Source organism: Micrasema longulum, unplaced genomic scaffold (assembly GCF_059751315.1).
Source record: "Micrasema longulum isolate JH-2025_06_02 unplaced genomic scaffold, ASM5975131v1 h1tg001408l, whole genome shotgun sequence".
Taxonomy (NCBI): domain Eukaryota; kingdom Metazoa; phylum Arthropoda; class Insecta; order Trichoptera; family Brachycentridae; genus Micrasema; species Micrasema longulum.
In genome coordinates this window covers 577815-599030 of record NW_028278594.1, presented here as the reverse complement: position 1 = coordinate 599030, position 21216 = coordinate 577815, and the positions used below count along the sequence as shown (strand labels likewise).

Sequence of the window (21216 nt, the reverse complement as noted above, 5' to 3'; positions counted from 1 at the left end):
AAACAGTGAACGAAATCTCGCTAAACAGTACTGTCGATGTGTTCCTACAGCAAGGGCAGGCATTCAAGAAGCAAGCGGTGTTGTCACTCCTGACTCGCGATGTCACACTTGCCATGTCCGCCTAGATTATGCCATATTTATACCTTTTGTTAATTATACATTTTGTAAATGTAAGTAGATTTTAAGACTGTTTAGATTTAGTATTACCAACTAATGCCAATCTGTTAGGGCTTACTTAAGCCTGTTGATTGGCTAAGAAAAAAAAAGGCAGATACCATTTCAGAGGAGGTAATATGGAAGTCCAGGCAAATGCTTGTAAATGCAAGGCTTGACCTGACATTGGCTGGTTTGATTGGGCGATTTCCACACTGCAAAATTCACCATTATGCCTGCATTTGAACATCTGTTTTTCTTTAACTCTTCCATTTGTTGAGTTTTCATGTTAATTTTAATAGCGTAATCATAAAAAGTATAGCATAAATATTATGATATTCCAATAATATGTTCATATACCACTGATTTTCTCGAATTGAACGATTTGGGTAGGTAGGAAAAAAATGCCTCAAGACAATATGCTCACCCTTATGCATATGCATGTAATCTGTATATGTATATAAAGTGTTTAAATAAATAAATAAATAATCTAGTCCTTTTCTATAAATTAAAAATATTGTTGATTTCCATCTTATATAGCTATCCACTCTTAAGAGTATAATAAAATATAAATAATAATAAATTAATCCATTTAAATACAACACAAGTGTTACTTTATAATACAGTATAAAATTACATCATTAAAGAGATATTTCACAATTTCAAAATCACAATTTAAGTTTTTGAGACAGACAGTATTTTGTGAGATTATAATACTATTTTAATTAAGTTTAGATAAATTCTACTAACAGGCGTTTTCAGAATAAATAAAATAGGTACCTAGTTTGATCGATCGAGTATAATTATCTATGCTATAATTTATATAATAATAAAGAAATATCAAGGCAACCTTTAAATAAAGTTGGGATTGCCTAGCATGAAATCGGATAAGTGAATAAAAAAAAAAAGGACTTGCCTTACTGGTAAACCCTAAGCACGCCGCTGCGCTGGTAGGTATCTACTACATATACCAAAAGGATAATAAAAAATCAAAAGGTTTTTAGCTTTAGTGAAAACTCTTGGTAATAACAACACTATGCATGCTTTTGTTCTGTATTTTATATACATTTGTAATACATAAGCAAACTATCATTTAACCATTCGAAAAACGAATGGATGTTTTTGATTAAATTCTGAATACAACAAAATCATGTGATTTGAATATTATTAAAACACTTAACTACTTATTTTGAAAACGTGTGTAAGTTATGATGCATAAGTTGGTAATTATAATAGATATGATAAAAAATTAATACAAATTTAGTCAGAAAACAATGTACGCTCTGTACATTGCGAATCACAATAAATATTTATTTTGGTCTAGAAAACAGTTTAAATAAATAAATAATTTAACTTGTAGAGACACTCATAAAATATAATAAATATGTTTTCAAATGTTTTTTTGAAAATGCATGTAAGTTTGAATAAAACCGTAAAACTTCCCAATCTTTTCTTTGTCACTTTGTCATTTTCATTATGTAGAGAGAGAATAATAAAAAAAGGGTTCACAGTCAATTTTAGTCGTTCCTGAGGCCCCGCGGAAGATTTTGTTGATTTTTAAAGTTGTTTTTGCATTGTTGCTATTATTTTTTTATATTAAAACGTTATATTGAGCTGAACTTTCGCAGTAACAGGCATCTGGAGTATTATCCTTTAACCAAGTGAGGTATCGGTTTACTCTTGTATATACTCCCGGGTAGTCGGGCTGAGCACATCCTTGCCCCCAGGATACGATTCCTGTAATAAAAGCAAAGATTATTAATACTTTCATAAGTCGTTTTGAAAATTGGCCCAATTGATATGATATGGCATTTAAAAATAATATTTAAAGTGATTGTCTGGATAGTAAAATATATTTTATGATGAAAAACCAATAGGCAGCTCTTCGTGATTGTAAGTCAGGGCCTCTATGCCAGCAAGACGCTTCTTTCAGTGCAGCGACGAAGTGAAGAAAATCCTCTTTACATCGTATTTGATGTCCATGTATACAGCGGAACCATGGAATAATTATACGCAAGTAGCGTAGAATTGAAATAGGGAAATACCACATACTACGGATACCGATAAAAATATATGAAATGGATTAAAAATAATTCATTATATTTTCAAAATCAATATGGATATTGTGGAGAAATGTTTTCATACATAAATGTAAAAAATAAATTTAATAAAAATACGTTGCAAGAAAAACGCGACGTGTTTGGCCTTGGTTGTTGTGACGTCAATATTTGTGATAATGTTCTATACAAATTTCAATGGCCAAGAACAAATAAACATGTCGTGACGTATTAGGGGCGTGGCCAATGGAATGACCGTTCTTGCGGGAATTCAAAATTACAAATTAAAAAAAATATTTTATGCTACTGGACAGTATTTCATATACCTTTATTACTTTTTAAATGTTTTCAAAAAATGAAATATTTCCCTATTGGCAATTGTTTGGCTGCGCAGGTACTGCAATGCCTCCGGAATGTTTGTAGCTGGACGGGTAAACTCCTTGACTGCCCTACTTCGCCAAAGAGCCTGGAGCCTATTGGAACGCCTGAAAAGTTTCAACAACACGCTTCTCCACGCCATTGCAGGGTGGATCCACTCACCACTGTTTGAGCGGCGGCTACAAATGCTGAGCCCGCCATAAGGACATAATAAAACGGAATTAATTTTAATTTACCTCATTTATGTCAAAATTAATTCAAATTTTTCTTCTATACTTACAAGTTCATTATTTCCATTGATTTTTTTTTTGTTTGAATTTCCTTTTTACATATAAATTTAAAGCTAGTTTTACGTTCTATGAAAATTAAACACGTTTTTTTGGTGTTATATGTCAGAATTGGCTCTTCACTATAGGGAAATACCAGTTTATTTAACAATTGCTATGAAATACTGTCGAGTAAAAAAAATAATTTTTTTGTACTTATTTAAAAAAAAATATTTTTAAATGTATGATTTTAAATTCCGGTTCATTGCATTGGCGACGTCTCTAATACGTCACGATTCGGTTAAACTTTGATATTTGTTTGTGACCATTTATATAGAACATAGTCAAAAATATGGATGTCACAATTTTTTCGTGGAGACGTATTTTTCAACAATTTTATTTTTTAAATTATGAATCAAAAGATTTTTCTACAATATCCATATTGATTTTAAAGACACAATTAATTTTTCTAAATCCATTTCACCTATTTTTATCGCTATTCGTAGTATGTGGTATTTCTTTACCAGCCATTTTACTGGATTTTTTATATTTTTTATTAGATATTATTATTATTTTAAGCAGTTGAATAAATATATAAATAATCTGCTGACCAACAACTTGGTACAGGTCTGTGGTAGAGTTTGACACGATCAGACCTCCTCCACTGTCTCCCTGACAAGCATCTTTCTGGCCCTCTGGATATCCGGCGCAGAGCATATTGTCCGTTATCTTGTCTTCCCCATATTTAGTTTTTCGGCAATCAGGATTAGAGATTATGGGCACTACTACCTGAAAAATAACAACTTGTACTGCATTTTAAAAATATTAAAAATACGTGCAGCGAGAGCTGGTCATTAAAATATTCATATTGTGTAAATGGGGTCAGTTGAGGAATAAACGAGGAAGAAGATAACATCTTACAAAGGGGTCTTCAAGTTTTTGATTAATTTATTTCAAATAAGTTACAGTTTTAGTTTTTTAATTTAATATTTTTTTTACAATCTTAAATTAATAAGAACCTATGAAATACTGTCTTTATTCATCATCATCATTCCCTTTCAGCACCTAATGGTGCATAGGGTACTGTATTGGTATACCAATCGCAGCTTGATAATTTTTGTTACATAAAGGTAAGATGAATCAGTCTTACGATTCAGGTGCCAGTCCAGGGACTAAGAAATATTCTAGTGTAAAAACAGCTTTTTAAATAAATATTTCATGTCAACCATGTCGGGAATTTAACCCGAGACCTCCCTCATGGGAGGCAAACGCACTGACCACTACATCACGAGGCCGACGATTATTAGGAGCATAAAAATATTTTTAAATTTGTAATTTTAAATTCCCGCGAAAACGGTTCGTTGCATTGACCACGCCCCTAATACATCACAATTCGGTTAAATTTTTAACTTTGTGATCGATCAAATTTTAATAAAACATGGTCACGAATCCTGACGTCACAATCGTCGAGGCCCAATATGTTGCGTTTTTGTAAAGACAATTTTTTTTATCTTGATCATTTTTGTTACATGAAAGTAAGATGATTAGTTTTACGTTTCAGGTGCCAGTCCAGGGACCATGAAATGTTCTAGTGTGAAAACACCCTTTTGAATAAATATTTCATATCAACCATGCCGGGAATCGATCCCGAGACATCTTGCATGGTTAGCAAACGCGCTGACCATTAATTACATCACGAGGCCGACTATTACTAGCCACGCTACTACTGCTATGCAGAGAGGATAGATCGCCACAAACGTCCATTCTGACATACATTTCTAGCTTATTTCACATTCATAAATCTTGTAATACATGCCCTTCGTGTCTGCTTTTGACATGACCAGACCGCAGATTTTGGTTCATCTGATCATGCCACGTCTTGTTGTACTGTTCTTACGTACTTCTTGAAGAACGTTCGACGCTGAGCCTCCTTCTTCAGTAGTTCCCCACCCCAGGGCTGTGGCGTTATATCCAGTGAAGCTTCTCCCTCTCGTTGGCATACACGCTGGCCTCAAGTCTCCTTTGATTTCTACCTGAAGATAAAAACAATGATAAAATATTTCAAGTTTTCAATGTTGGCACTAATGATAGGAATAATCGAAATATTTAGATAATCGAAATACAAGCATTCGAAACATGCAAATAATCGAATTCAAACATCATTGCTGACATTTATTTGAAGCTTTGGAGAGGGGGGGGGGGGGGTAAACATATACATGTGTAATAACAAAGTACTTCAAAATAATAATGAGGAAGTTCAGCCTTATGGGAAATTGGGTATAAAACATGTTTTAAGCAATAAATTGAAAATTTCTTGAAAATGTATGAAAAAAATTATAAACACTATTTTAATAAAAACGAACTAATTTGAATGACGTCACTAGTTCACCGAAATCAACCAATAATATAAAGTTGTGATGGTTATCCTATTTCCGGGAAACAAACTAACAGGAGTGAATTTAATACGTAACACGCAGAGTAATTTCAAAATTAAATTAAAATTAAAATCATAGCCCCGATAATACGACACAATTTTTTTTTAAAAGCTGTAAATGTTTACCCACATCTTAATCAGCTCAGGTTAGTCCCTTTATATTATTAAATAATATTAAAATGGGTTCTATGGAGCAACAATTTATTTAAGATTATATACTTGAATTTTATTGAACACGAACGATATTTTACACTTCCGAAAAATCATTAAAATTAATTACCATTGCTTTCAAAATATCGTGTCAGACAAAACTCATCAAATGCATTTCCCAAAAAGCGTCTTCAAATCATTTAACTCGCATGTTGTAATATTAACTAAGTCCGAGTAAACTTTTCGTATTCGTCTCTCAAGAAACCTTTTCAAATGAATTCACTCGAGATATCTCGATTATTTTTTCATGATTATTTTTCCGATTAGTACGAGTGAACTCGATTAATTGTAAGCATTTCGAAATGTCTTGATCTTTTTAATAATCAAATATTTCGATTATTCCCACCATTAGTTGGCACTAGACGTATATAATTTTATTGAAAATAATATTATGAGCCTAACTTGGTACAAAGTTACCCCTAAGCATAGTGGTAGAATAAAAATGGGAATACCATCCTTATAATAGTGATAGAATACGGATGGTATTCTCATCTTTATTTTACCACCACGACTAGGCGTAATTTTATACGCATTTAGTAAGAGATCGTTGGCTATATTCGGCTTTGTAGCGCTTCGTCTTTGTCATACACGTGTCCGTCAGTGGTTGTAAAGCACTTTATTAAAATAGAAATAAATGTCTATAAGCTTTAACGTGTATAAGAAAGCGGCGTCGAGTAGGACGTCGTGTTGAGGATGGCAGCGAAGGAACAATAGTCAACGGTGGCATCCTAAACCTCAGTTAGCAAGAGCGGTTGCTGTCTTGCCATCAGGTGGCAACCAACCGTAAAACAGAAACAAAAACTACAAATTTCCTAGTTTGACAGACTGAGAACTAAGACGACTGACCCCAAGTAATATACATACATACTGCCAGGAGACAGAAAAAGACTTGGTATCTTTTATTCAATGTACCCTACTTGTAAAAATCCTCCAGTCACGGTAATTAAATAAACAAATAAATCAAATAAAAATTACCGGTTCAGACATTTGTATAAGTGCAATGTCGTTGTTGTATGTATTGGGGTTGTAGCGGGGGTGTTGAATTATTCTGCGTACAGTTGCAGTTATTGTAGTCGTTTCGTCCTCTTTACTGCGGTCGTGTTCCAAAAGGCGAATTTTCAGTTTTTCAGGCTTCAGGCTGAAAAGGTAAAAATAATAAAGGTCTATACTGCATACTTAGTTTTAATTATGTTTCCTTTCAATTTATCTACGTTATAACTTTTTTTTAGCAGGCATAATTAAAACGTGTTTAATAAATTGATAGTCATTCAATTGGCTTATTTTTATGTATTAATTAATTATAATAATAATAATTAGCTGTCCGAATTTTGATTTCATATTCAAACAAAAACAAAATGTTCGACATCGAAGCCATAGTTTCAAGCTGGAGAAAACCATGTTCAACCCTTAGAGTATATACATACTCTAAGGTTCAACCTAAACCCACGGAACATTTCCTGAGCAAAAGGGTTGTTGATCGTTAGAATAAACGTCACAAGAGCGGGTCTTAACGTGTAGTCAATAACATTAAAAAATGGACTAGATTTTGTTTTGAAATAGTTAAATTACGTCAACAACTAACTAACTGCTGTTAAAATATTTAATAGATTTAGTTAAAACATATCCGCTTTAAGCTGTTTGCTTATAAAAAAGAAAAAATAATTGATAAAAAGTTTCTTAAAAATCGCGCCATTAATTGCAATAAATAATCATTAGAAATAATTTATAGTTTAATATTATTATTTTTATTCTTCATTATTTAAACTTTATTTTTCTGGATTGTTATTCTATTGTATCACATGTTATTATAATTAAACTTATTTTACTATGTATTTTTTATTCTTGAGAATCATTATGGCTTAACACATGCACAGCCTAAAAAGCGTCGATATCATCATCATCGTCGTTCCCTTTACGTACCTAATGGTGCATAGGGCACTGTATTGGTACACCAATCGCAGGGTATCTTGACAATTGTTGTTACATGAAGGTAGGATGATCAGTCTTACGTTCATGAATATGTAAACGAGTGTAATTTTGAATGAATAAATAAATATGTATATTTTAGGACAAGCAATAATATCAATTGCAATTGCAATTTTTTAGCCCCTCAAATTAATTGAAGATCGTTGTTTTTCAATAAGAAACACGAAAAAATTATATTTTCTAAATAGTTTCTTTTTTCGCGATTGCGATGACGCAGTGTTACCGTGTGACGCAATGAGCTGCCGTGAGGATGTATTCGTTGTTGATGAGGGTACCTCCGCAGAAGAATTGGTTGTTGTGAAGAAGAGCAGCCATCCACGGATATTGCAGTACTTCAGTTTCGTGGCCCCCGACGATGCGATGTTTCGTGTTGGTTTTTCCACATACTGAAACAGAAAAGAGACTATAAGGATATCACAACAACAAAAGAAGTAATCCGGTTATTAATGGTAAAATTATTTCAAAACGAAAATAACTTCTAATCGTCCAGTAATATTTGTAAAATTTTAGTTTCAAATGTATGCGAGAAAATATATCCAAAAACCTCTTACACCCTTGGGAAAATACTGAGTGGAAAATTGAATTGATTTTAAAATTGAACAACGATGCTTCCTCGCTAGATACTAACACAGTCGTTTCTTGTAAAGCGATAATTGGAGGACAGAGGAAACACAGCTGCTAGAAATATCTTTGACAGTGGATGGTAAATAATTTCACAGTCAAGCCGCATGTACAATAACCTGGGCCACGGTTGTATGGAGAGAAAAAAAATGACAGATTTCTATCCGGCACAGCAGGGAAAAGGTGCCAAATAAGCTGCCATATAAAATTTGGTTAGAATCGGATATCATCTTTTGCCTCCGGATTGACTTTGAAATAAACGGTTTTTTGGTTGAGTTGTAATAGTTAGGCTAAGAAAAATAAAAAATGTGGGTTTTCAAAACCATTTGAAATTCTATACGTAACATTTATTTATTACAACGAAAAGATTTAAAAAATGACACCCATAAAAATATTATTCATAATACTATACAAAAATGATTTATTAACTGTTTCTTTTAACTGCCGGATCCATTTAGCTTTCAGTTACATGGTCAAATATTGCTTTTCCAAGATTATTGCAGCAATTAAAGAGAAAAAAAGAAAGTAGAAAAAAATTTAACGGCTTACCGTAATGTACTGCACGTATTTTTTTTATGCTATACGTAGTTTTGACTCCATTTGACACCTTTTTTTTTTTATAAAATAAGGAATAGCGAAATAAATAAAAAACGCCCCACCTTAATGGACACTACATGAGTTACAGATGGAGGAATTGAAAAATATGTTTATACTTTATTCCTAAGAGTAATAATTCGCTCCCGCTTAAAAAGTACTCCTTTATTTAGTTCTATAGTACAAAACAAAAGCGTTCGATTTTATTTGTTTAATTTTTAGTTTAACAATAAACGTGTAATGGACGGTTTCGGTTTGCGTGTGCAATTCTCAAACAGAGTACATACACCCATTTTATTGATATAAACTGTAGCTAACTTCGTAGTTGATAATCATGGAATGACATTTGTCCGTATTGGGGACTCTATTAGCCGGTGGAGTATTATTACTCTAAGGGCCTCGCTTATTAACCCTGTATAAAGTTACGCATAGGCATAGTGGAAATATCGTGCTTATTATTGTGGTAGAATAAGGGTGGGAATGCCATCCCTTTTTCAGAACCCGGAGACAAATTTAAAAAACATTTATTTGAGAGAAAGAGATGTAATCTAATTAGATCACTAAGCTAACATAAAATATATGATTTTAATAAGATTGATTCATAATGTATTCTAGATTTAGTAAACCCACGCCATGCATATGTGAGATTTTTTTGTTTTTATAAATTAAGTGGTAAATTATGTTAAAAAAAAAGAATTATTGTAAACAAAAAAAATGTTAATAAATAAATAAATAATAATAATTCACGTTAATTTAACGGAACAGTAATAATAAAGGTGTCTAAAAGAAAAAAATCACCAAGCATCAAGGAGAAATTAGAAATATATTTTATGTTCGATTATCTGCAATCTTCTTCATCATCAGTGGCGCTACAGCCCGTTGTGGGCCCTGGCCTCCTCCAGAATTTGTCTCCATTCGTCTCTGCACCCCGCGGCTCTTCTCCAGTTCGTCAGGCCAATCGCTCTAATGTCACTTTCCACATTATCCAGCCATCTTAATTTTGGTCTGCCTCTGCTTCGTCTGCCTTCCGGAGTGGTATAAATAATCTTTTTTGGGGTGCGGTTATCATTCATTCTTTGCACATGGCCCAACCATTGTAATATTTTTATTTCGATGAATTGTGCAATGTTGGGCTCGCCATACAGTGCCTCTAATTCATGATTAAACCGTCTCCTCCACACTCCGTTTTGGTTGACAGCACCAAATATCTTCCTAAGTATTTTTCTTTCGAATTCTAATACCATATTTTCATCTCTTTTAGTCTTAACCCAGCATTCGGCACCATATGTAATGACCGGTCTGAGGAGAGTTTTGTAAATAATGGTCTTAGTTTTTCTCGTGAGCAATTTGGATCCCAGATGTTTAAACAAGCCATAATAACATCTGTTTGCTGCCGATAGCCGTGCTCTAATCTCGGTACTATAATTGTTAGATTGTTTAATTATTAGATTGTTTAATTATAGATTATCTGCAATAGCCTGGAGAATATAATAAATTAAAATAAAGTAACCTCAGGTTACCACACAGTGACTCGAGGGTTTTTTTTTCACATGGCATGTTACGGTTAAAAATAAAGTTTGATAAAATGGTTTAATCTTGGCCAGTGAGAATTTTCGTATGTTCATAAACGTGTCTTAGCCTCACTCATAAACTCCGCGTAAAGTTACGCCTTAGTAAAGTGGTATATTTCGGATGGGAATATTATCCTTATTCTACCACTATAATAAGGATTGAATTCCTATCCGAATTTTACCACTATACTTAAGTGTAACTTTATGCCAAGTTTATGAGTAAGGCCCAGCGCTATATTTCATGTTAATAACAACTGTTATAAATCGATGTGTATATTTAATAAAAACTGTACCTAGGTCTCTTTGTAGTTTTTTTCAAACTTTGTTTTTCGTCACCAGTCCGTTGAAAACAAATAAAAAAAAAATAGAAATGTAATTGTGTATACTTACAACAAGGTTTGCATTCCGTCGGAGGACCTGATGGTGGTTTTTGTGTCGTAGTCGTTGTAATACCAATAATTCCTAACAACCAATCCAAGAAGTCATTTCGGTTATCAGTATGGCCTGCCGCGTCTTCCGATTGGCGAGCGAATCCCTTAGACATCTAAAAAAAAAAAGTATGAAAAGTTTTAGTTTTATTTTTGCAGTTTTTACTACGCGCTGCACACATCGCGGCGATGCGATATATAAAATGCGACCGTATAATTATAATATACTAGAAGGCGCGTAGAATCATGTTTGCATGCATCGCAATGCGTCCAACAGTCTGACATCCCGCCTGCGCGCATGCGTGAAGTGGCCGCGTAATGTCACCAGACTGTGAACAATAATAATAATAATAAAGCTCGAGTAAGATAATTTTGTGTAATATTATGTAACTGAATGGACAAAAAAAACATTTTTTTAGGCAAACGTAAAAAAAAACTTAAATAATCACGTAGTAATTAAGTAAATTAATACCCTTTTATATTATACTAAAGTTTATTCATAGAAAGCCGGGTAAAAAAATCGACTACTCTGGCAATACTAACAAAATGTATACCTTGTTTTATTTAAATATCTGGCAGACGATAAAATAATCGAATTTTTAAATAATATTATTTGTGAATTCGCTATTTACACATAAAATGTGATCCCTCCTTATTCCCTATTAATCCCAGTAGTATTTTGACACTTGCAAACGACACAACACGGAAAAGTTGAATTTAAATTGGCAGTTGCGTACTAAGCGACGTATACAGAGTAACTAATAGCCAAAACGTAAAACTACTCATTTTTGAGTTCAGTTTTAATGCGCGTACGCGGTTTCTGGACTATTAAAATTCTATGTATGCGACCTTCATGGTGTAGTAATTAAGATGCTTGACTCACGCACGGAAGGCTCTAGATTGAATACAAAAATTAAATGTGATTTTTCTCAATCCTGTCTTTCGTTTTTTTATTTGTTATTATAAAATAAATATTTGCGCCATTTTCAACGAGTCGTAAATAACTAGAAAACGGGAATTAAGTTGGGGTAGAGTAGGATTCGAACCACGAACCTTCGATCCGTGGGTTAGAGACACTAGCCACGGGACCACAACCCGATTTGAAATAAAATATGAGGTACGTACACGAACTCAAATTAAAAAGATGACCTGACTTCTAGATATTATGACAATTGATCAAAGAATCAAATTCAATGTTGTTAATGAAATTAATAAAATATATAAAAATACACGAATGGAAAATAAATCAAAAGCAATATCCCCGAGCTGTGTTATGTTCAAAATAATAAAGTTGTTAGAATAATGCCGGTAAATATAAAAATGTCGGTTTCGTGGTGTAATAGTCAGCGCGTTTGCCTACCATCCAAGAGGACTTGGGTTAGAATCCTGACATGGTTGATGAAATATTTATTGAAAAGGGTGTTTTTACACTGGAATATTTCATAGTCCCTCAACTGGTACCTGAAGCGTAATTATGATCATCTTACTTTCATGGAACAAAAATGATCAAGACACTTCGATTGGTGTACCAATTCGGTGCCCCATGCATTATTAGGTGCGGAAAGGGAATTATGATGATGGTGAGATATAAAAATTAAAAAAGCATATTACAACAGATGAAGAACATTTAATAGGTAATATAGAAGTCCAGGCATCTACAGGGCTTATGACTGGTTTAAGTGGCCACTTTACACACTGTGTAGCATTTACCATTCCGCCCATATTTGAACATCTATATTCCTTCAATTCTTTTATCTGTTGATGTTTGTGAAGTTAACGAGCTTGACAACATCGGGCGAGATGGCGGCAGCGCGAGGAGCTGCGCAAGGAGCACAGTGTGGCGGGGCTATTAAAATTAGTAATTTTGAGTTACAACAGTCTTGTACTCAGTGTGCGATTTAATACCTCAAGCGCGCTTTACAAAAGGGATTATGTAAAATTTTTCAGAAAAACAAATTATTTTGTCATCGCATGCTCAGGATATATTCGAATGAAAATTTTATAACAGCGTAAATATATAACAGTCGTTTACAAATACGTAACTGATTAAAAGTATAAATTTTATGATACAAGTAGATATCCACCAATATCTACTATCATATCTACTATCATATCTACTATGATATCTACTATCATATCTACTATCGTATCTACTATCATACCTACTATCATACCTACTATTATACCTACTATCATACCTACTGAATCGTCTTAATGGTACTAGAACATGGCAATCTCGTAAATCAAAGAGTAGAAAAACACTTTTGATTTGAATTTTCTTTATTTTCCACTTATTTAGAAGTACAACACTATTAAAAACAGGGCGTAGATGTCAACTTGCGAAGAAAAGGCGTATAAAAATAGAAAAAGCGAGGTCCGTATACAAAGACAAAGTAATACGGCGTTCTATCCTCTCCGCCTACCCCCGCGGGGGAACTGCGTTAGTACACACTCCACTGAACAAACTAAAAATGTTTTACACTCTCTTAATTCTGACTACAGTCTGCCTCAATCTGCCCGCGTTCCCCTCTTATAAAGGGGAACAATTAGTTTTTATTATAGACAAATGGCCTGCGTGAAGACGCCATAGTAAATAATAAATTCGTCTAAAACAAAATTGCGTTACTCCAAACATGACAAAGTTCTATTTCCTTCATAAGAAATATTACGCAGCAAATCTAAACATTTAAGAACTTTACATACGAATTGCATTGTTCAAAGAAATAAAGTCATACCCAAATAAATTTTTCTTAAAGCGCCCTGTTTTACCTACTCTTATAATGTTACAAACACAATAAACATTGTTTCTTATTCATAACACAATAGTCCAAAAATTATGATAAGGCAAAATTACATCTTTAAAGTTTCAAAACTTAAATACAAGTACATGAACATGTTAGATAAGACATAATCAGAATACTCTAGTAGGTCAAATAGACAAATAAAATATTTTCAAAAATCTGCTCATAAAAGGTCTAAACACCTACTATCATATCTACTATCATATCTACTATCATATCTACTATCATATCTACTATCATATATACTATCATATCTTCTATCATATCTACTATCATATCTACTAAAAGTAAGAACGGGATTTTTTTATCAGCATCCCTGCTGATAATATTCACCGCACGCGCCTGTTGGACACACCAAAACATCGTTTCAAACAGTGACCACTGTCAAAAGAAGAAAAGCCTCATACTTTGGTCGATGAGAAGTATGTTCTTCTCCAACTTATTATGGAAGGAAAGATGGTGGGCAGGCGGGGTATGGGATGGAAAAGAGCATCATGGCTCAGAAATCTCAGACAGTGGTTCGGTGTGCCGGACGCAGCGGCGCAGATTAGACTGGCCTAGAATCGTGATGAATTCAGAATGATGGTCGCCAACCTCCGGTAGGAGCGGCAAAAGAAGAAGAAAACTTTGTTAATATTATAATGATTTGTGGCGGGAATTTTTTTATTTTTTTTTTAATTTGAAAATTTATGTATAAACCCTTTCGGATTATTACATTCGTATAACAAAAATAATTTATAATTTTTTATTCATACTCTACATATTTTTTACATCTTTTGAAAAGTTTGTCTGAGTCTTTTGTTTAGTTTTGTCTGGTAGTTTATTGTATAATTTCAGTCCCTGGTTCATTAGCCTTGATTGTCCTTGTCTTGTTTTAGAAAGTTGTATATGTCTGATATTCTCGTATTATGTCCATGTTAACTACAATTATTTACAAGTTTTAGTTCTTCGTCTACAATTACATTAGTGGTTAATGATTCTAGTTGAAAAAGTTCAGTTATACTTAATTGCTTAGTTTGTTTAAAAAGTTCTCTAGTTGCAATTAGATAGGGAAGGTCATATACTAACTTTAATATTTTATTTTGTTGTCTTTGTAGTCTGTTTATGTCATTTTGATATCCTGTTCCCCATAGTAGTTGCGTATAACATATTTTAGTTTTTACACAGGCTTCATACATTAGAATTTTTTCCGTTTTTGAAACAAAGTTTTTGATTTTTAAAAAAAGACGATAACGTTGCCGCTTTGCTAATTAAATTGTTGATATGAATTGTCCATGTCACAATTGTCTGTCTATTGTTAGTCCTAAGCATTTAACATGTTCAATTTCAGTAAGTCGTTCATATTTATGTAAGCATCTACTTTACGACATTTTTTTCTAGATTCAAAACGGATAATATTGCATTTTTTTTCATTAAGTGTAAGTACGTTTCATTCTGGCATTCTGAATTAGTGTGTTACCTTGTTTCGATTCTAGGAACAGATTCTTAATTTCATATTCAAAAACTTCCCGAAACGGAGCTGTCACAGCGCATAAACATACGTACCATATAGTGGTCGCCGCACATTGTATAGTAGTGTTGAGTGTGGACCAATCACCGCTTGATAGATTGATTTAACGGTCTCATAAGACGGATAATTTATTCACTTTGACAGTTTTTCAAATCGTGTTTAGAAAATAATGTGATTTTAATATTGTCTACTAACTAGCATTAAGTTTTCAATTTTGGTTAAGGTGTTCTAAACGAAAATATGAAACGAATCATTCATAAATGGCGCTTTTATAATTTTTTATTGAAAAATGTAATTTTTACGTTTATTTTCAATGGAAATTTTCCAAAACTTGGTTTGCGGGAACTTTACACTATATTGATTGTAACAAATATCATAACAATATAATTTAGATACTTTTCACAAAATGGTGTACAAAACAAAAAATACGATAAGTTATATAGTTCCCATAAAAATTAATTTATCATAAAATCACAATGATAGAAACACGCCAATGATAAATATATTGAATTATAAAAATGAAACTATTATTTTATTAGTTGGTTGGAAGAAATTGCCATTTGGCAATAAGCCCGCCAATGTACAAATATCTTTATGTACAAAAAGTTAAATAAATAAATATCTATAGCGTATAAAAAAAAAATTCCTCTAATGTAATGATCCAGGGAGAAAATACGGGACTACGTTTGTATGAAGAAAAGTATGACAGCGTTTTCTCTTAAAAAGCAAAAGTGCACAGGCACTTTAAGGTTGTACAATAGGTTAACGGACAGCCATTAACCTATTGTATAACCTATTTCACCCCATGCATGGTAAAAATCCACACGGCACAAGTTATTTTTTGTTTTGAACACCATTTTGTGAAAAGGATCTAAATTATATTGGAGGGTATTTGTTACAATCAATTTAGTGTAAAGTTCCCGCAAACCAAGTTTTGTAAAATTTACATTGAAAATAAACGTAAAAATTGTATTTTTCAATACAAAATGATAAAAGCGCCATCTATGAATGAGTAGTTTCATATTTTCGTTAAAAATCACCTTAAAGCATTTCACTTTTTTATTTTAATAACATAAACTGTATCAAAATTAAATATTAAAAAAAAAATGTAGGCCTAAATTTGTTGCAACAGTGGGAAAACATTTTTGAGAAGGGAATATGGAAATCTAGGCATTTACATAGTGAATGTGACACAGTGTGTAAAGTGGCCACTTAAATCAGCCAATGTCTAGACTTCTATATTCCTATCTAGATTTTTTCCCTCTGTTGCAACACATTTAGATCTAAATAACTCCCAAGGGAAGAAAATACAGCCCATCTACAAACATCGAGACCTACTCAAAGCATTGTTGATTAAACTAACTGGTATAAGACGAAGTATAAAAATGGAAAAAAAAATGTTTTCAGGCGTTGTCTCGTTGGTGAAATGGTTCAGCCGGATGAATCTCAAATACAGGTTTCACTTCACAAAAGTCAACGGATGGAAAAGTTAAGAAAAGGGATGTTTAAACATAGGCAGAATAGTGAATGTTACATAGGTGTAAAGTGGCCACTTAAACCAACCGATAACAAGTCATAGACCCTGTAAATGGCTAGACTTACATATTTTTTCCTCAAAAATGTTTTCCCTTTGTTGCAACAAATTTAGATCTAAATAACTTTAAAAGTAAAAAAAAATAATATTGGTTCTTTTTTTGCACCACAACAGGCCAGGAGGCCCAATTAAAGTGGCGACTTACTGTACAAGCATGAGAAAAACTACATTAAATTTTGTGGTATCATCGAGAATCAAACCAAAAAAGAGGTGACCAAGTGGCAACATAAACATACTCATAAATAAGCCAGCTGACACAGCTGATTATCCCACCAGATCCTCACACCATGGTTAGGGCAGTACGAAGGAACATACCTTTTGCAGAAGATATAAACCTTGTGCAAAATAAGAAAGGCAAAAATAAGAACTTCAGCCTGGTCAGCAAAAACAGCTAATGACCGGTCACAAGCCAAGCTCTCCACGTTCCTTTCTCAAGGAGGTTCTCCACCTGAATGGAAGAGAATATCTTTTGGTGATTTAGTGACAAAAAAAATGGGGTTTGAAAAACGTGGCCACGTAATAATTCGCCGAAAAAACACGAATGAAGGTGGAATGCGCGAGGTATCGTTTACCGTTAGGATCGCACCTCTGCGCAACAAATTGACTTTATGTAGTTTGACAGTTCTCTACAACACTCGCGTGCTCACATGCTCACATGCCCGACAGTTCGTAATCACGTGTTACAATTTATAACACGATAAAAATGAATTGAAATATTTCAATCAATAGATAATAAACAGTATTTTGAGTTTGCACAATTTTTTGTATACAAGAATGGATTCAACTCCCCGGGGAGCTGTTAATATTAACATATTACAACAGAGATGAAGTATATTTTAGATAAGGTAATATAGCAGTCTAGGCATCTACAGGGCTTGTCAGGTATTGACTGGTTTAAGTGGCCACATCAAATTCAAAATATTTATTCACAAAGTAACATAACAAATAACAAAGGATTTAAGACGTTAAATTGGAACTTTATATCAAACCAAGAACCCTTGAGCAATGGTTCGACATTATTAAGGTATAATACTCTCTAATATCAAGAGCATTTGCCTCTTAAACATAGTTTCACTAATGTGAAAGACTTTACACACTGTGTAACATATTCGAACATCTATATTCCTTTAATTCTTTCATCTGTTAGTATTTGTGAAGTCAAAGAGCAGAAACCTTTATTGATCCTTCCTTTATTTAGTCCATGTCTACAAAAATTTGGCCAAACTAAAATATTGTTGATAAATCAACCTGGTCCATGAAGAAGTTTAGAAATTGAAAAAAAAATTTGGGCGTTGCCTAGCATGTAGATAGGTGAAAAAATTCAATTAGATGAATCTCACCCGCATAAATAAAGGTTTCAGTTCTTTGACTTTACAAAAAAATATGATTTTCTGTTTTCTTTTCTTTAAAAAACAATAAGTCTTATCTTTAACTCAATATTTATTATTTCTCAAATTTATTCAATTAAGTTCCAAACTTATTATATACACTTATAACTTATGAAAGATGGCGTAGTTCTAGAATTTAATTCTCCTTAAGGATATATAATATGAAGATTGACTTACAGATTGTATGTATTTTACGTATTCTTGTTGAATATCAAAAAAAAAAAATATTGAAAGATGGAAGAGCTTGGCCACTCAAAGAGAGAAGAAAGAGAATGAGAGATTATACGCCTAGACTTCTAGATTACCTTTTCAAAAATGTTTTCCCTCTCTGTTGCAACAAATTTAGATCTAAATAACTCGTCTGTGATGGATGGAAGAGTTGAGGAAATTCGAATGTTTAAACAAGGGTAGAATGGTGAATGATACACAGTGTGTAAAGTGGCCATTTAAACTAGCTAATGACAGATCATGAGCCCTGTAAATGAGTAGACTTCCATATGGAAATATTTTTTTTCTAAAATGTTCACCATTTCTGTTGTTATTTGTTAATCTTCCCGGGGGTCGAAAATTAATCTTTTGTTTACAAACATTTGGACAAACTCTAAAAATTGTTTGATGAATATGCTTGCATTGAAATAAAAGCATGTGAATTATTGATTGTAATAATATGTAACGTTGGTAGTGTATTGATAATTAGATTAAATGTAAAATTAGGACATTTGTTTTAAATAATATAATGTACCTACTGGTTTAGAATCATATATTTATTTTATTTTTATTATTTAAGGACAAATACAATATATTTGCGTTTTTATAATTTACTTAAATATTTTCTTTGAGGTGGGTATTTTCAACGAGTTGTAAATAACTCACAATCAGACAATGGGAATAAAGTTGGGGTAGAGTAAGATTCCAACCACGGATCTCCGATCCCTGAGTCCACAATGCTGGCCACGGGACCACAACCTGGTCTTTTATAAATAAATGAAGCCTATGGAAAGGTAATAAAGAAGTCTAGGCATCTACAGGGCTTATGACCTGTCATTGGTTGATTTTAGTGGCCACTTAACACACTGGGTAACATTCACCATTCTTCCCATATTTAAACATTTATATTCCTTCAATTCTTTCATCTGTTGGTGTTTGTGAAGTTTAAGAGCTTTAACTTTTATTTATAAAATATGTTATGTAATATGCCAATATTAACAGCTCCCCAAAGAGTTGAATCCAGTCCTTGTCTAAAAAAATTTGGACAAACTCAAAATATTGTACATAGTGGTTACACACATAAATAATGAATAATACCCAACCGTCAACCACAACTTTAATACAAGATATATGTAAAGATACTCAAATAGTTATAGGATACTTAGTGTGGGGGTCAACACTGTTCTGGCATCAAGGCAGTAATATTACGTTGGAAAGAAGATCTATAATTTTTTGGCAGAATTATGGAAAAGCGGGAGTGTTGTCAAATTGAACAAAGTGTTGATCTCGCTCTTTCATGACATTGGCCGTAGGGAGTCAGAGAGGCTGACGCAGATTAGAGATTCTTGCTGGATGGTGAAAATAAAATAAAAAAACAAATGGCATTTCTGAATTTTTCTCCCATATTAATAAAATTATGTATGTTTTATGTTTGTATGTTTATGCGCATAAGTATATGTATGTCAGGCGCGTGCGGTGAATATAATCAGTAGGGATGCTGACAACAAATAATCATATTATTACTTTTAGTAGGTATGATAGTAGATATAGGTAGACATCTAATTGAAATCAATATTGCATATAATCACCTTTGTTAAGCGGGCTTGCGGTATTATATTACGAATATGGTGCTTTATAAGTTTTCCATTTTATGATAATAATTCATGGATGATCTTCTATAAACTAACGGAGCACGGCAGCAGGCGTGTCTAGCGGTGAAGCAGTAAACACTACGACAGTACTTAAAACTTGAGATGTTCCTAAATTTAGACCAAATTACAATAATACAAAAAAATCCTATTTGAAACTTTATGCAATACGTTATTAGAGTATTTTTTTCTTCGCATTACACGCGTTGGATGCTCTTATCTCTACGAGTCTCGTAGAACAATACCACAACGTAATGAACCTTAATACGCGTGCGCGGAAATTCGAACACGTGTAATACGACTGGACTTAAAATGAAGAGTAGTATCCAGATTTCAGCGTATATAACGAATACTATAAAAGCCAAGGTACCTATGGGAAATGAGCCTTCATAAATCGGTAGTCAGATGGCAGAAGGGACCATCGGTAATTTTCAAAAATGTTCAGGAGAGCTGAAATACGACTCAATTTCAAGACTTCAATCCCCAAACTAAAATATTTCAGTGTCGCTTTTTAAACATAAATTACAATTCTAAATTACGGTGTTTTTTTTTTCTATGTGTATTTACTGAAATATTGAATAAAACTTTTGAAAACTAAAAAACAGAAAAAAGTACAGATGGTCCCTTCTGCCATCTGACTACCGAAATACATAAAGGTAAGTTTGTATACTGAAAATATTATTTTAATTTGTAAATCACGTGCGCGTAAACATTTTCGGCAATAATTACAATAATATTTAAGGGATGCGCCGCATCCACAGTATGTATGGGCGGAACGCGCCTGATGTATGTGTGTTTATATTTGCAAGCATTTGTGTGTACTAAAAAGTTTGTATTTTATTTGTCTGTTGTTTCTTTAAAATATATTAACATCTAAATTAAATGTAATTGCCAAGATTAGAACGAGGTATGTACCCCTGTTAGCTGGGCAAAATTTCGTGTAAGTATGGGATAAAACTTATAAATAAATAATAATAAAAAATCAATTGCACTTTTAACATTTCTACACACAAAAAATATGTTTATTTACCAGACTTACATGCTTTTTCAGTAGGCTTTCAAATTCCTCGTCTATTTCTTGATCGTCTTCAACGCCTCTTTCATCGAACCCGTCGTCATTAAACATATTTGTATCAAATAACTCTCGCACTTCTAAGTTTGTTTCTGTGTCCGGAAGACAAACAATGACCGGCGCAAACACGGCGACAATCACAAAGAGATTCGTACTAAGATGCATAGTGTTAGCTTGCTCGTCCGCGACTGACGATCGAAAATCAGACAAGCCAAGAAACGAGAATCGTCCGAGTCTGAAGTATAGTAGTTAATAGTTCGGCAGTCAGAAGAGGCTTGGGTTTAATTTGATTACGAA

At 33.1% G+C, this 21216-nt stretch overlaps 1 protein-coding gene across 4 annotated transcripts; it reads right to left on the bottom strand.

Moving 5' to 3' along the window:
• Window positions 1–1412: 1412 nt before the first annotated feature.
• LOC148275521 (trypsin-1-like) lies at window positions 1413–21106 on the bottom strand. Of its 4 annotated transcripts, none has more exons than XM_088235579.1 (7): window positions 20887–21106; window positions 10661–10814; window positions 7708–7870; window positions 6474–6636; window positions 4756–4887; window positions 3466–3643; window positions 1413–1890 (listed from the first exon to the last, which is right to left on the bottom strand). In XM_088235579.1, exons 1-7 carry the CDS (start codon window positions 21082–21084, stop codon window positions 1745–1747), a joined length of 1134 nt encoding a protein of 377 aa, XP_088091705.1. In that variant the 5' UTR covers window positions 21085–21106; the 3' UTR covers window positions 1413–1744. The 4 variants fall into 4 exon arrangements, with proteins under 4 accessions (XP_088091705.1, XP_088091704.1, XP_088091707.1 ...); XM_088235578.1 differs by having other exon boundaries at window positions 20878–21103; XM_088235581.1 differs by lacking the exon at window positions 20887–21106 and adding an exon at window positions 12897–13019.
• Window positions 21107–21216: the final 110 nt, after the last annotated feature.

What these genes read in the sequence shown, in the direction of transcription:
- LOC148275521 (XM_088235578.1), bottom strand. Translation starts at nt 21,084, where the DNA reads ATGCATCTTAGTACGAATCTCTTTGTGATTGTCGCCGTGTTTGCGCCG. An exon ending in GACGGAATGCAAACCTTGTT is followed by an intron (nt 7,871 to 10,660) that starts GTAAGTATACAC and finishes TTTCTGTTTCAG; the next exon opens with TATGTGGAAAAACCAACACG. An exon ending in TTATACAAATGTCTGAACCG is followed by an intron (nt 4,888 to 6,473) that starts GTAATTTTTATT and finishes TTTTATCTTCAG; the next exon opens with GTAGAAATCAAAGGAGACTT.